This window comes from Cardiocondyla obscurior, linkage group LG04 (assembly GCF_019399895.1).
Source record: "Cardiocondyla obscurior isolate alpha-2009 linkage group LG04, Cobs3.1, whole genome shotgun sequence".
Taxonomy (NCBI): domain Eukaryota; kingdom Metazoa; phylum Arthropoda; class Insecta; order Hymenoptera; family Formicidae; genus Cardiocondyla; species Cardiocondyla obscurior.
The window spans coordinates 8,287,301-8,302,963 of NC_091867.1; the positions used below are offsets into that span (position 1 = coordinate 8,287,301).

Genomic DNA, 15,663 nt, shown 5'->3' on the forward strand with positions numbered 1-15,663 from the left:
CTAAACTTGCAAACTTAAAATTAACTTTACACCTACTACTTTCAACTGGCAGATGTCAGCGTGCAGAGCGCTAACTTCCTAATTTATATTTAAGATGCGCGTCTTGAATGTCATTTAACGCGGGGCGGCTTTTAAACGAACGTGAGAGTACCTCGCGAAGTAGTATCTTTCTTAAAAGTTATAACTTTGTACGCTGCATGGCATTGCATATGCGTTTACTAGTTCCTATGCAAAGCGAAACGTACGATTTGGCTGGCCTGACTCACCCACGGTGTTTAAAACGCTCGTGCGAGCACCTGTGCGCGCTCGAGAACAGCGCAAGTGAGTCTTCACTGATATTCGTGACACGTCCCACGTGCCGGAATTCCTACACCCTACCCGATAGATCCCGCGGGATTTATTTTCGGATCGGCGTGACGCCACCAAGCGGGTTTACAGTAGTGCCGTGCCGCACAGACCCGGATTCGCCTTCTTACACTGCGTCGATCTCAGTGAGGTCCACGGCTGCTTGCCGCTCAAGTTTACGCGACGACTAATCGATAACGACCGAAATTTTTATCGTCAAACATCGGCGGAAACGACGACCGCGGAAATTCCGTGATCGAAACAGATAAACGAGCCTGCAGTGTTAAAAAAAAAAAAAAAAAAGAAAAAATGTCCGCGTGCAATTAATCGCTGTCTGTTTAAAAATATTTCTCGTCTCCGATTTCTATCTCCGACGTTTCTCAAAAGTGTGCTAAGTACAAATACATGTGTTTCTGGGAATACTGGAAAATCAGATTCGCAATTTTCACGGCGATTCGCGACGATTCGTGTCGTCGGTCGGCGGACCGATTGACCGCCGCGAAACGTTTCGCGCCAGTGCGTGCAGCCGTGTTTCGCGTTTTATTCCCGAGAGAAGTTAAAATAAGCTGTGCTATCGGGCAAGAAAATGTCACGAGAAAGGTTCCAGCGAGCGTCACGTATCTGACTTGTATACATCGCCGAGAAATATTTAACGTCGTTCGCTGCAATATATACAGATGCGTATAAACGTACCGCCGTCCGGCCGCACGTGTGGTATCGTTTCGCGAGCGCAGCGGTCCATCTGCTTTGGAAAATTACGAGCGGCGTGTTGGAACGCGCGAGATAAATCTACCGCGAATCGTCTTGCAATGTGAGACGTAACGCGAAATTGTGGTTCTCTCTCTCTTTCTCGTCCTCTTTCTCTGCCGTTGTCACCTCGACAACTGCGGAGAAAGAAAGTCTGCGCGAGTCTTAGGTCTCCGCGAATTTGACAAGTTGCCAAGTCCGCGAGGTCGCCTTACATAACGCCATGTAACGCTCGCGAACTTGGACTGCGGCGTCCGCAAAAGCGAGCGAACCGGCAATTCGCGATCGTCGATCGCGCGGCGAATGCGGGAAACACGAATGCCACGACGTGAGAGCGCATACTACACGGCCCGGCTTGCTATTCGCGGTCGCATGGAAAACGGGACTGCAGTTTTAACTCGGAACTGATCGCTGAGCGAACGACAGCTGAGCGACAGCGACTCTAAATCACAGAAGCCGGTAGTTGACCGCGAGCAACGATCGCGTTAAGTGTACGATATCTTTCTCGTGGCCACGGGGTAGCGCTAAAAAATTTTATTTCTTATTATTTAAGGTGATATACGCGATTATTCTCCGAAGAAGTGTGGAATAATTATACGATTGTACAATAACGAAATACTTCATTTAACTTTAATAAAAAAAATTTTTTTTTAATTGTTTTATCGTGAGAATAAAAATTTATAGGCAATCTGAACGAACGCACGTTGCAACAAAACCAAGTGACGAATGATCTTTCTCAAGGGCCATAAAATTCATCGAGGCAAGGAGGGATCCTGTTAAAAAGTTCAGAGACGATGAACTCGATTGAAACGAGAAATTAATCGGGGACGATCAGTGGACGAGCGAGCGAGTGGTTTTTCCGGCAGATTATTCGAGCGAGAACGAGCGAAGTGGCGGAAAGAAACGACGACCATGAAGAACGCCCATCCGATCGTCAGCGCGACGACTTCCAGTCCGGTCGGTCCAGATTCCAGAGATCTTGGTGAGCCGGCGGACCCGATCATCCGGCTAAAGCTGCAGAAGCCGCTGCACTGGGAGTGGGAACTGACGACGTCCGCCGACGCGCTACCCGTAATCCAGTTGTTGGACAAGGATGGCCGGCTGCTAGTCGAGACCACCGGCCGAACGGCGCAGCGGGCGAGAGGTTCCTTCAAGGAGGGTCTGAGGACTCACGAGCAATTCCCCGTCGACGAGTCAGCAGCCAATTCGAGAAGCAAAGAGCAAACTTCCTCACCGTCGACATCGTCCACCGCCTCGCTCGCGATGCCCGTTCGGAATAATCGCAATATCGACGGCTTTAGCAGTAAATTCGGCACATGTAACTTCGTACCGCGAAAATCCCGAAGCGACGTTAATATTAAAGAAACGCGGAGTAAAAGGCGACACTCGTCCACCGTCGAGGATCCAACTACGAAGGCGAAGCTCGAAAAGAATATCGAGGAAGCAGCGACGAAGCTGAAAAGATACTCCGTCGGAGATTACCTGCGGCAGCAGATTATGAATGATTTGCGCTCGCGTAGTACAACAGCTGGAAGAACTGCGGACGACGTAGCCAAGGACAGGTGCAGGAAGGTTAAGGCGTACTTGAGAAGTCAGAGCGAAACCTTACTTAGCTTAGTACGCGAAGAGGAATGCGAAAACGAAATAAAAAATTCTGCGGGATTAAACGGCAAAAATCTCCAAGATCACAATTTGCAAAACAGTGACACAGTCAATTCCGACGAGAAAAATTCGAATGGAAAAAACACAAGGGTGAAGTCGTATCTGCGATCCCGAAGCGCCTTAATAACGACGGAAAATTCGGCGAAGGAGAGCTCAAAATTGAACGAAGGCGACGGAGTTGTTCGCAAGATAAAAGATGACATGAATGAGGAGGAGCTGGCGAGAATCAGAGCGTTCCTACGCGAAAAGATACGAAGGCGAATGAATATGGAACAGGCATGCTCGAAACCGACCGTTCGCGCCGACATTTCCGGGACCGTCGAAAAGACCGGGATCAGAAAAAGATATTCGAACTACGGCCACGAAGAAAATCAAAGGCACTACAGAACGCGAAAAGTACGCAGCGAGACGAGTATTTTGCGATTCAATCCCGAGGTGACCGAGAGAGAGAGACTAAAGTCCAACAGACAATTGGAGAAATCAATGAATTGTAGCGAATCTCCGGAGAATTCTCAATTTCAAAGACAATCGCGCAACTATCGACGATCGAAGAGCGACGCTCTGGTTCAAGCTACGGAGCCGGATAATCGAACAAAGTCGCAGCTCAGGAGAGAGTCATCGAGCCTGGACAGAAGGAAAGTCTACCGAAAAACTAAGAGCGACGTTTTACTCGGACAAATGACGGCGGTAACATACGCAGACAGCGCCAAGGACCTCGCAAATCCTTTGAGACCTATAAAAAGCCACGAGAATGTGGAGAAATCCTGGCGAGAGTACAAAGAGCGAAAAAGAAGCGAGAGACTACGCCGGGAATCCGAAAGAGAGGTGCCTGAAGAGGACTTCATGAGCAAGCCGAGATGGAAGGATCTGCAACGCGATCTTTGCTTTTCGCGTAACTGCAAGATTTGCCAAAACTTAAGCAACTACGCGGATCCGCTTTGCTATCAAAACGAGAAAACGCATCAGAATAACGAAGATCCGGCGAGAAAGGAAACAGTCGCGAAAATATTCGACGACGAGACTTCGTCGACAAACGACAGCAGACCTGGCACCAGCTTGCAGGAAAATTACTTGCTTGTCGGACGGAAAAATGAGCGCCGATCGCCGATCGTCGCCAAAATTCAAGTGAAAAATCGTAGCAGCGATATCAGCGGTGTATCCGCGTTAAATATCAATTCCCCGGATTTCGGATACAACTCGATCCCTTCGAAGAGTGCTTTCGAAAATTACCGAGAGTTGTACACGCGCTCCAACGTGAAAAAGAGTGATACCTTTAAAATTGTCGACGGAAGTGAAAATCTCGAGAAACGACCGAACGACACGAAGATAAACGGCATTGATACGTCCGACGATTTCGGTTATCTAAACGGCAAGATTTCACTGAAAAATAAATCGAACGAGGACATCACTAAGGATTACTTTAAGAGAGTTTACAAACTATTGAAGAGACGACAAGAGGAAATGAAAAAAACGATAAATGGTAACCACGACGAATTTCCAGACAACGATGATTCTTCGTCCTCGAACTATATCGAGGAAATGGAAAAAAAGAGACATCGCCGCAGAAAGAAAGACAAAAATCCACAAGGTACGATTATTCACAGTATAAAATTCTAATATGTGATCGTTGATTATAAATAGTAATTAAAAAATTACTTGTACTTTTTTAAGCATTGGAGAAATATACATAGTTTGTTAAAACCACAGATAAGTGCAACTTATAAAATACCGAAACTCGGGCGAAGCAATAATTATTAGCGATGCTTGAGAATTTTAATTTACGCTGCCTGGAACAATATGCATAACGAGCTCTTTACAAACTGGTACATCCGATATCGCCCTACCTTTCCTGATGCGAAAAGTTTTGTCATGAAAGTACACTCGCTTGTATATGCTACTCGTATTTATACAACGTCTCTCGTAACTCATTACGTGTATTTCAACAATATTCATTAGGCGTCATGAAGTTTTCATATTTTATAAGACTAAATTACGTGTTATCTTATCGCTTGACAATCACTTTCGGCAAAAAATTATAGATAACTTCGCACAAAGAAAGAAAAAAAAATTAAAAAAATTGACTTGACTAAACATCTTGACATCTCTCACGCTTATGACAGTTTAATTTCCCCTCTTTTCACGAAGTGATTTTGTGCGGTGGGAAAACTCTGTTTTTGCTTTCAATGTGCATTTTCTTACGATTTCCAACTGTTTGCCTCTGGTCTTCCAATATCCGTTCTGTCGACCCTTCAAACTTTAGAAATCTCCTTTTTTTCGCATAGGCTTTCGAAAGATAATTAAATTTATCCGAGTAGCAAAGGTAGTGATCAAGATATAATTGTAAAAAAAATTTTTTTAATAGGACTTATTATTATAATTATACGTATTATTCGTAAATATGTTACCGTAAAAAAAAAAAAAAGATTTAGCTAACTTTTTAATAAGGCATCAACAAAACAGTATATCTGAATAACGCCGCATCGCTTCAAAAAAAGAAAGCTCTGAATTTTTAATAATTTAACTGCCACAGCTTTATTATACATTCGACGATTTTACCAACTGTGAACCTTTAACTTTTATGAATTATAGAACACGACCTCTGTTCTCGTTGAATCGAAATCTAACATTGGCAGAAAAATACTGTGTAAACCTTTGAGAGGTCCCCGGAAACACTTCTCGTGCATTGTCAATTCTCAGAAGCCTTGCGTAAACTTCGAGACTTTCGGTTTAAAGGCTTGGCAAAAGCTCGTCCCTCAGGACTTGTAAAAATCACGAAGAAATCTTTCACTCGCTCTGACCTATTCATGTCTTTCGTAAGATCACCCTGTTATTATAACAAGAAAAAAAAAATAAAGCGAGGGTGTAAATTTTCAGCTGGAAGGTCGCTTTGAATTTCAATCTCAAAATGATACAACCGCTCCGCGATCTATTTATCTTTATCCCTAGCCTGAATTATAAATATTAAAAAATTTCACCACCCAGACTTTTCGTCAAATAATTCACCGAAATGAAATAGTTCAAATAAAGTGCGTTGCACAAAATTAACGTTTTCATCACGACTGCAAAATATCTCTATTTTCTCATTACGCTTGACCGGGAGATTGATCTTGTAAAATTCCATTTAGCGCACGTGCAGATATACGGTATTACACGAAGCGACAAAAGGTATATTTGGTGCGTTGTTGGCCTTGGTTCAAAACGATTTGAAGCTATGTGAGATGAGGCACGTGCCTGAACGAACTTGTTGCTAGATACGAAACGTCACGTTTGACGATGGCAAATAGACAATTGGCCAGTAGTATCGCGCACAATAAATTATGTCCCATTTACGATATGATATGCGTATATCTAGCTAACCCGTTATTTTTAATAACAAACGCACGACATGAGCGTAAAATTGTTAAAAAAAAAAATTAAAAAGAAGTGGAGAAAAAGAAAAGCCGTCCGCTTTCAGACCAATTTTTTAAAAGAAAAAACGCCGAAACTTTTTTTATATTTATGAAAATACTCATGTGTTTTTTAAAAGGAACCCGGAATTCTAAATAGAACTACGAAATTCAAATATACGGGGGCTAACTAACACGCCACGTAAACCACACGTTGAAAAAACAGCGGTTTAATTTCTTTCGCAATATAGTTCGACACGTCGCGCGGCAAACGTTTATTTCAAAGTAATTAACAAGCTCATCAGTTTTTATCGCTAAATAAATACACGTTTGAGCGTAAATCGCGAGAATAAATAAAACGTGGTCCACGTACCATATACCTCATCGTGATTTCTGTTATTTAAGAGGAGCGTTCGCTGCCGAGTAGCACCGATTCATTACAACCAGCGCGATGCATTGTCGCAGACAAATAAATCCGCGAAGGAAAAAGCGCCTGTTAAAACATAATTCTTTCCCGGCATTTTTAAACGGAGCTACCGCTAACAATACCACGTGTGACGGCAGCAAGAAAATGAATCGATAACTTCCACCAGTCATGCGACGTCCTCGATTTCAAAGTTGAACTTGTCTTATACATGTTGAAATGCATTGCAATTCATGCAAGCGTCAAGGGATTTGCTTCAATCTCGAGTATTAAAAAAAAAGAAGTAAAAAAAGAAGCTTATTTAAGTTTGTACAGCATTTGCTACTTTAATCGTTTATGAGAGTGTATGCAAATAAAGCGAAGTAACCCATTGAAACTATTCGTCTACAAAAAAAGTAAAATAAAAAAAGTGTAAAATTAGTCCCCCACTTTTCAAATCAATTTTTTAAAAGAAAAGTACTTATGTGCTCTTAAAAAAGAACCTAGAACTCTAAACAAAATTATAGAATTCAATTGTACAAGAAGCCTAGCTTCGCACACCCTAGTTCACGCTGTTGTAAGAATAATTAAAGCGCCCTGAATTTTGTATTCTCGCGGTCTGCGTAAGCGGTAACATTTCACGGAAATATCAGATACTCGGAAGAGTAGCCAGTAATAGCAACAGGAAATTAGCTCAGCATCCACCGAAGAAGAAAGTTTCGAGAAGAATAACGCTCAAATAATTGGAAAATTAAAATCATACGTCGCTATATAAAACGATGATTTTATAAAACTAGAGAAAAAAAAGTCATGCGACTTACCAATCGGCATGAGCTTCAGCGGAGTTGTTGAGTTCTGCCGGTGGCTGTAACATAAAATAAAACAAATTAATACACACATGTTAGTAATTAAATTAATGTAAAGGTAAAACCTTTTTTTTTATTTTCTAAAAAAGAAAAAATTTATATTTACCTATAAGTTGCTCCGCCGATGCATGATGCCCTTCCCGGGCCTGCTCCTCCTCTCAGATGGGACGTGACGAGCCATCCTTCCGCGCACTAGATATCGCGATCGCGAACGCACTCCCGTAAATCGACAATCTTAAAAAAAAACGCCCGAAAATTAGCGGCACACCCGGAACGACCGGCGAACCGACTGCGGTTCGTATAATTATTAATTTCGGCGGTAACGACACTCGTTGACAATAGTTGATTCAGCTGCGTTGATCTGTAACAAAAAATATATATATATAATTTAATAAATGGCAACAATAGAATCGATTATATCAACTAATTCAAAGCAACTCACGGATTTTTTTAAATAGAGTACAATAAATATTGCGCAATAAACCAATACGTGAAAAAGAAAAATGCTTCAATAAAAATTTCGGAATTTTCTGATAAATCTCTCTTTGCTTGCATAAATATGCAAATACAATTTCCATCTCTATCCATCGAAGGTAATACCATCGGAACAAATATTTGCCAAATTTAAAACTAAAATTTCTGAGAGTTTCACAATGATACGGAGAACTGTGAAATTAGATCATGCAATTTCGACGCGATGCATTATCCCGATTACGTAATACGACATCTCTCCCTTTGAATAAATTGCAGGCACTTGAATCCGACCACGACCATCGCGTAGATGTTGAAACTCAAGCTGTAAACTAAGCTCTACTTGCAATGTTTCTAATACCATATTACATATGCAATATAAACACAAAATATATTCCTGGATAATATCGCACTGCATATTTCATTAAAAATCACTACCGCAAAAAAAAAATAAAAATAAAAAGTAAAAAGAGAAATTTATTTAAGTTTGTACACCATTTGATCTTTTAATCGTTTATAAGAGTGTGTGCACATAAAGCGAAATAGCCCATTGGAACTATTTTTTTACAAAAAAAAGTAGGGAAAAAAAAAGTGTCAAGTTAGCCCTCCGCTTTTCAAGCCGATTTTTCGAAGGGAAAACACCGAAACTCTTTTTACATCTATGAAAGTACTCCTGTACTCTTTAAATAAAAAAAAAATCCTGAAACTCTAAACAAAACTATAAAATTTAAATGAACAAAGGCTAACCTCATACACCCTTTTTTTTATAATTGACTGTATTATATAAATTAAAATAAATAAAACCGTTTTAAGAAATTATGTAGTTATGGAGTATCTATGTAGAAATAAAAGTAGGTGCTTCTCTTCACAATCGAAGATGCCTTTGTCGATATGACATCAGCAACACACGGTGAAATCTGCTAGTGGTGCAGATTAAACTCGCGAGGCGTGAAGCTAAATCTTAGAGCGCGGAAACGCGCTAGAATTCTCTTATTGTTCATAATTCTGGCCTGTCTTTTGTTCGCAAATCGAGCTAGCGGACGGGTAGACGTAAGAACGAGCACGCGGGAACGAGCTCGGAGAAAGAAGAAAACGCGAAGGAACGGAGAACTTGCCGGTGCATAGATCTTCCAAGTTACTGCTAGATAAATTGTAATAATCTAATACAAAAGACGGGTTTCCGTTGCTTCCTCTCGGCGCATCAGTCATGAATAATCATCGCGAGATTCGTCTACTTGATGGAACACGCGTCACCATTAACCGCGTTAGCTATTTCTATTATGCCTATTCAAATCCGCTAATTATACCAGATATTAGTAACCTTATCCTAACGAAGGCAATTAATTCTGCATCTATTAATAACCGCAATTGCATTCGTTACGAAACTGTCGATGCAAATAATCGTAAAACCCATAAAAATAATATTAATTGAAAGCAGCTCGAGATTAAATCTCTCGCACTCTGAATTAATTTCCGAAAAATAGCGCACGCGAAGCATGATTTCTTCTGGTTTTAAATTAATTGCACGAACGGCATCGTGGCTGTCTGTCAATTACAAATAAAATTAATTTCTGTACAAATTAGATTAATTAATTCAGTATTTATTAGTATTTAAGATAGAGAGAAAAAAAAAAGAAGGAAAAAACCTCAAACTTGTTCTCTCACTGAAGTTTCACGTGAAGTCTGCACCTTACATCGCGTCTCGCAGCGTGTAAAAAATATTCGCGAGATCCGAGAGAAGAGGAAAGCGTTGATACGCATGTAAATAAAGCATCTGACAGGTATCGGACTCGACAGGATTCCAACCGCGTCGATCCGGACCTGGGATAAGTCCAGGGGTAAATGGGGGATACACGTCGAAAGGTCGGCCAAGGGTAGGGGATGGCAGCTGGTGGCTGCGACGGCGCGGGTGAAACGAGGACAGGGATGGCATACCTGCTCTCGAACGGCAGTTCGGTCGGTCGTTCGGTCTAGTCGGTTAAAAAGGGGTCGAGTAAGTTTGCGTTGGCGCGCAGCCCGCCAGTTCCTCGCGAACCGCGAGCCGTATCGCACCGTGTCAGGTGCAAATGCACCAGACTCGTGCGTTTTCCCTGCACGTCTCGCACCTGAACGGGGCAATCAATTCGGCTTCGCCGACCAAAGTGTCGTCTTCTCGCGAACGCCGCCTCCGCGCTTCGGAGAGAAAAAAAAAATTTCAAGCGTTACCTCGCGACACGTTCGCCCGATCAAGACTAAGGACAAGGTCGACTCGGCGCTGATCTCCATTCATCGTCAGCCGAAAGTTGCCGCACACGAAACAATACGGCAGTGCGTGAGAATTAATTGCACCTTCTTCAAACGGATTTTTGGAAAAACCGCGCAAAAACGTGAAATCTATGACTTGTGTTTAGCGTATCGGGTTTGATTGAAACCGAATAACGCATCCCATAGAACTCCGTGCGGAAATTAACGAAACCGGTGTATACGCAAGTGCCTTTTTCTCCATACGTACTCGTTAGGTTGTCCAAAAAATATCAACCAGCGAAAATACTAACAATTTCATAGTCATTACCTCCCTATAATGTCTCGTGAAAGCGAAATAAAAAGGAAAATTCCCGTTGCTGCTACTGATTTTGTTGCTCTTTTATCTAATAATCTTAATCGGAAAATGTCTACGAACGTATAAACATAGAAAGAATATGATTACGCAAAAGCAAAGCGAGATGAAACTCGTCAAGTATAAATACATTTCACGATTGTGCTCCCATAAAGTAAATCGATCGATCATGGACGAGCCCGTAATTACTTTTGTCGCCCGAATTATCTCAACCTCGTCAAGAATTTCTACACGTGTCTGATCGCCGCGGCAGCCAGGATTTTCACGAAAGCAAGAGCACGCCGTCCTTCGACCAGTGCATCTCCTCCAACGATTTTTGCACGCTGCAGTCGCGACGCAAGGCGTGATTTACTCTCGACCAGAACTACGCGACGGACGAGCTCTTTGTTCACGGACGTGAACCGAAATCGAGTCCCCGAGATTTAAATGGCGCTATACTCGAATGGAACGAGGCAATAGATTGCGAACCCAACGGAAACGCACCGCGTCATTTACGGCGTAGCCAAGTGCATCAGCCGACTGTTCAACCGTTTGAATTGCTGTGAATCACTCGACGAAAAATCGTAAGGCTTTAAAAAAATATTAGATTGTATATCATTACATCACCCGTTCATTCAAAGCTTATCACTCTCTTGTAAATACGATTTACTTGCAAGAATTTTCTTTTCAAGAACGCCTGCAATTATGTTAACTTACGCTGTTAAAGTTGTCTAAATGAAAAAGTTATTTTCCACGGAAATGTCTTTAAGAATCTTGTGAGAAAAATTAAAAAATTTTTTTTTTTTTTAACAGAAACTTCCAGGTGCACAAAGGAAAGAACGCTTTAAAAATACAATAGTACGACTGTCTTTCTTTTAAAAACAAAAAAAGCTCCTTTTGTTTTGTTGCATTTGATTCTATATATGAAACGGGAAACGGTATTGCGCAAAATGGTATAGACAAATATTTACAATTTAATGGAGAATCACTCGAATTCCTGTATGCGCCCAAAATGAGAAGCGCGACGTTTTAAATTTAAATTTTTGATGCGCTGCGCTACATGCTGCGTGCATAAAATGTGCATAAAGTTTTGTCGTAAATTGCAACGTTTTACAGTAAACCAGTTAGCGTGCGCAAATTAAGTTTAGATATTAATACTAAGTTAGTTGGTGTATCACCGTTGATTTTAATCTTAGGTAAGCTCATGCTAATGAAAAGTTTTAATTCACTTTCGACATCCGAGATTTTATCTCGCTTAACCCCCCCCCAAAAAAAAAAATAAAAAACTACAAGCAGATGTATCGCGTATATTGTTTGATCAATGAAGGGGCATTGCACGTTTAATTCATGTAGCGAAAACTGAACGCTTCTCATAATCAATAACATTTGTTTTGACGTTTCTGTAGCGTAGCAACGTAGAAACGTAGTCGGTATTTGAAGTCATTGGACTTGGAAAATTTCTTAGATTTAAATACAGTCTATTCTGTGCCAGTAGTATTGTGCATATATGTATTGTACAAGTGTAAATTTTCTATTAATTATTAGAACAAACCTATGTGACCGTGGGCGGAGAATGCCTTTCCCATCGCGCGACCCTGTATTTACCCTGTACATTTTGAAATAATAACCCAGTCCAACGTAATTAAATACATTTGCAAAAATCCGAGATAATTAAAACGGTCCAGTGTTCGCTTCTGCTTCGACGATACTTATGCTCGCAAGTTATACGTATAAAGACAGGCATATAAAACAGTCACAGAAGTTGACGGCATTCATGTAACTGCGAAAAGGGCTTGGGCGGCATTAGCTGCTTTAAATTAGTTCGCAGCGGATTACTTGAGAGCCACTGAAATGTTATTAGTTTGCCGACAGCATAATGAGATTGCATGCACAATCGCGCACCGTTATTAGAAGCGTTATGTATGATTTTCATGATGACTAAAGACGCTAAAGGGTACATTTTGCTCGGTGAACCGAATTCGCAGACCTACGGATATTCAGCAAGCGGAACATTTCCTCACGAAATTTGAATTAAATCAGATATACAATTTCTCCGCTTTAATTATACCAAGCGGTATTGTTTTGACAGAGGCGCTAATCAATAACGCAGCCGGTGAAATTATTAATTAGAACAACGCCTACGTATTTTTCTGATCATTAAAATATAAAATATTAAATATAACTATTTTGATGTAATTTGTCACTCTGGCGATTTTATAAATTTAATCGATTTCTTCAAAAACATATAGGGAATTATATTTTGGGAAGTACCAATAATTATTTAACTGTCTAACGAGACTGTTATCTATTTCAAACATATTTAAAACAAATTCTAATTCTGCTTATTTCGTTTATGCCCGGCATAATAGATTGGATGTCGTCTGACGAACGAGACAAAACGGTGACACGGGTGGGTCCTTTTCGAAGTTTTCAGAGCAAAAGCTCGAAGCGCAACGAACATACAAGCGCGATAAGTCCTCCGTTCTCGACGCCGAGATAAAGCACAGGGAGCCTCGAACTGCCAAACTTCCAACCTCGGGGAAACTTTAAACATCGTCATTCGGCCGAACCGAATTTCTAAAGCTACAGCACTAGCCCGGATTCTGTTCGTCACGCGCGAGTGCTAGCCGCGGTTAATACTGCGGAGTGGTAGCACAACGGATGCAGCGAGCATCGCGTTGCACAACAGGGTGTACCCGTCCCCATCGACCGATCTCGAAACTAAGTAACGCCGAAAGTTTGAATCGACTTATAACCCTAAGGTAGGAAAAAGTGACGCTTCGGCAAAACACTCTCGCGAAAATTTCATCATCAGTAACGGGATCCCTCGTGGAGATAAAAAAGACCGTCAAGGTAATCTTGTAAAAAAATTGTACAGGACGGACGAAACGAGGTCGGTATAAATATATATAGGGTGAAGTGGTATCGTTCCAAATAACATAAAGTGAAATTTACAAGCTTTAACAACATTTCGCTAATACGAGGTGTTCAGATTTTCTTCTTTAGTTTTGATATATGTACGAAAAAGTGTGCGAAATTCAGTACTTCTTTGTACAATTGTACATTAAAAAAAATTTTTAGCAATTTGAACGCAACAAGCACTGTAAATCGATGTTGCTCTAGTTAATTAAATACTGTTTGTAAGCCTCGGGGAATAGCAGCACGTAATTACGAATAGAGAAGGGAAGATTATGCAAATATCGAACGATGACGTAATGATAGCACGTTTGGAGTAATTTCGTAGGTAGGTAGGTAGGTTCAATCGGTATCAACACTATTAACCAAAGTAAATTTTTGTAATAAAGTTATAACACGTTTCATAATTATCAACCTCACCTCGCAAACGTTAAAAACGAAAGATGAGCCCTGCTTCATTTATCGGCACAACATCAAGGAATGTTATGTACTGAGAATATGTAAACTTTACGCTCTTCTTGTCGCAAGACGCAAGCGGTCTCGACAGATATTAAATGACAAGGTCACATAAAAATATGTAAAATTTTTATCGTATCTGACGTGAAATATTTGACAGGCGTGAGGGGAGACGCGACACGATGTTAAAATCAGTGTCGACTCACGATGGTTGGTTGACGCATAAACTTATCGATCTGATACATAAACGTTTAAATAGCATTGATAACGAAAGAATGTACGTTACCGATAATAATTGATAAGACAAAGACGTGACTTGAATCAGTCAATTCTCCACCTGCATCGGTCACAGGTGATAAATAAAAAAATTTAGCCGAAAGTACACTGAGAGACAGATATGGCATTTGCCGCGGCGACGGCGGTTATCGTATGACACTATCGTGATAATGTTCGTCGATCCTCACATGAAACTCACACGAAAACCCGCGGCAAATGCCATATCTACCTCTCAGTATTAGGTATACTCGCTTTGAGTGTGCATTTATCTTTAGCTCTTTTGTAATAGATTAATGTATTAAACAATACGTTATTTGTTTATTCAAAATTTTTTTTTCTACTTCTAAAAAAGTCTGCACCCGAGATAAAAGTTTTAGAAATTTAGAATTAATTCCGTGCTTGTTGTTAATTACTATAAAATTTTCGAAACTAAATACATACTAAATACGAAAGCCTCTTATTTGAGTACGTATAAACAGAGAAATTAAATGGGCATCAAGATATTTTTCTACTAATTGAACTTGTTCATAGAGATCTAATAATTGCTTGTCTACTCCTTTGGGAGAATTGAGGTTTGATGGTATATAGGATATATATATATATATATAATCTTGTATAACAGGTGAAGTATTAGCGAAACGTTTTACAGTACCGAACGTATCGAGTAAGGAATAAATGCACTTCTACTGTCCATTCGTGTTTCTTTTTTATCTCTATAACCTCTACAGTAATTTGGTCAGAGCTCTTGATACGATCGAGCACCTTCTCGATGTAGCTGATACTTTTCGATTAGCGAATTCTCTCTCTCTGTCGATATCATTTTTTTTTCTTCTTTCTCCCGTTTTCGCTCGCTCGTGCAATTACAATTTCTTTACAACGTTATTGCAAAAATTCAATCGTTGTATTTTTAAATATTATTTTTTTTTTACTTTAATTATTGTTAGTCAAATTTAAACCTAGACGTTTTGATCGTAATATGTCACATTGCTGGAGCATTTCGTATTTGCGTGCTCCTCTTAGCGTAAAATTGGGGCTTGGCAGAACTTGGCAGTAATTTATTCTCTTAGGATTTACAAACTTCTTTCGTTAAGTCGCTTGGAGTGTCCGATGCAATCGAGCACATCCCCTTGACACTGTATTTATTCTTACATTTTTTTTTTTTTTTAATTTTACTCGTACCGTGTAATTTTTAATTTGATATCCGATTGCAACAGAAAGTTATTTTTACTGAGTAAGTTTAATTGACGTACAATTTATATAAAACGTTATAAAAATAATAGAAATAATGTTTTAGATATTTGTTAAAAAAACATTTTTCTTTAATATTTAATATTCGCTTACGTTAAAATTTAGTTCGATATTTATTTAATAGAACTGTGATACCTAAAAATTTCCTATTCAATTAGTTTCCTATTCAAGAAACCGGCGACGTTAAAACTCTTTAACAGGCATTTATTCCCCCGATTCTTTAAAAGTCTACCATGAAAATTGCGAATAAAACTATTACTGAATTTTAAAATTTAACAATATCAAACATCACCGTTGGCATTTCTGTTAAAA

At 40.0% G+C, this 15,663-nt stretch overlaps 1 protein-coding gene across 1 annotated transcript in view; it reads left to right on the plus strand.

Moving 5' to 3' along the window:
- Window positions 1–470: 470 nt before the first annotated feature.
- LOC139101989 (uncharacterized) overlaps window positions 471–15,663 on the plus strand; it is a 56,445-nt gene continuing 41,252 nt past the window's right edge. The window contains exon 1 of the mRNA XM_070655549.1: window positions 471–4,342. Within this exon, the coding sequence (XP_070511650.1) occupies window positions 2,005–4,342 (2,338 nt within the window). The 5' untranslated portion in view covers window positions 471–2,004. The remainder of the gene's footprint in view (window positions 4,343–15,663) is intronic.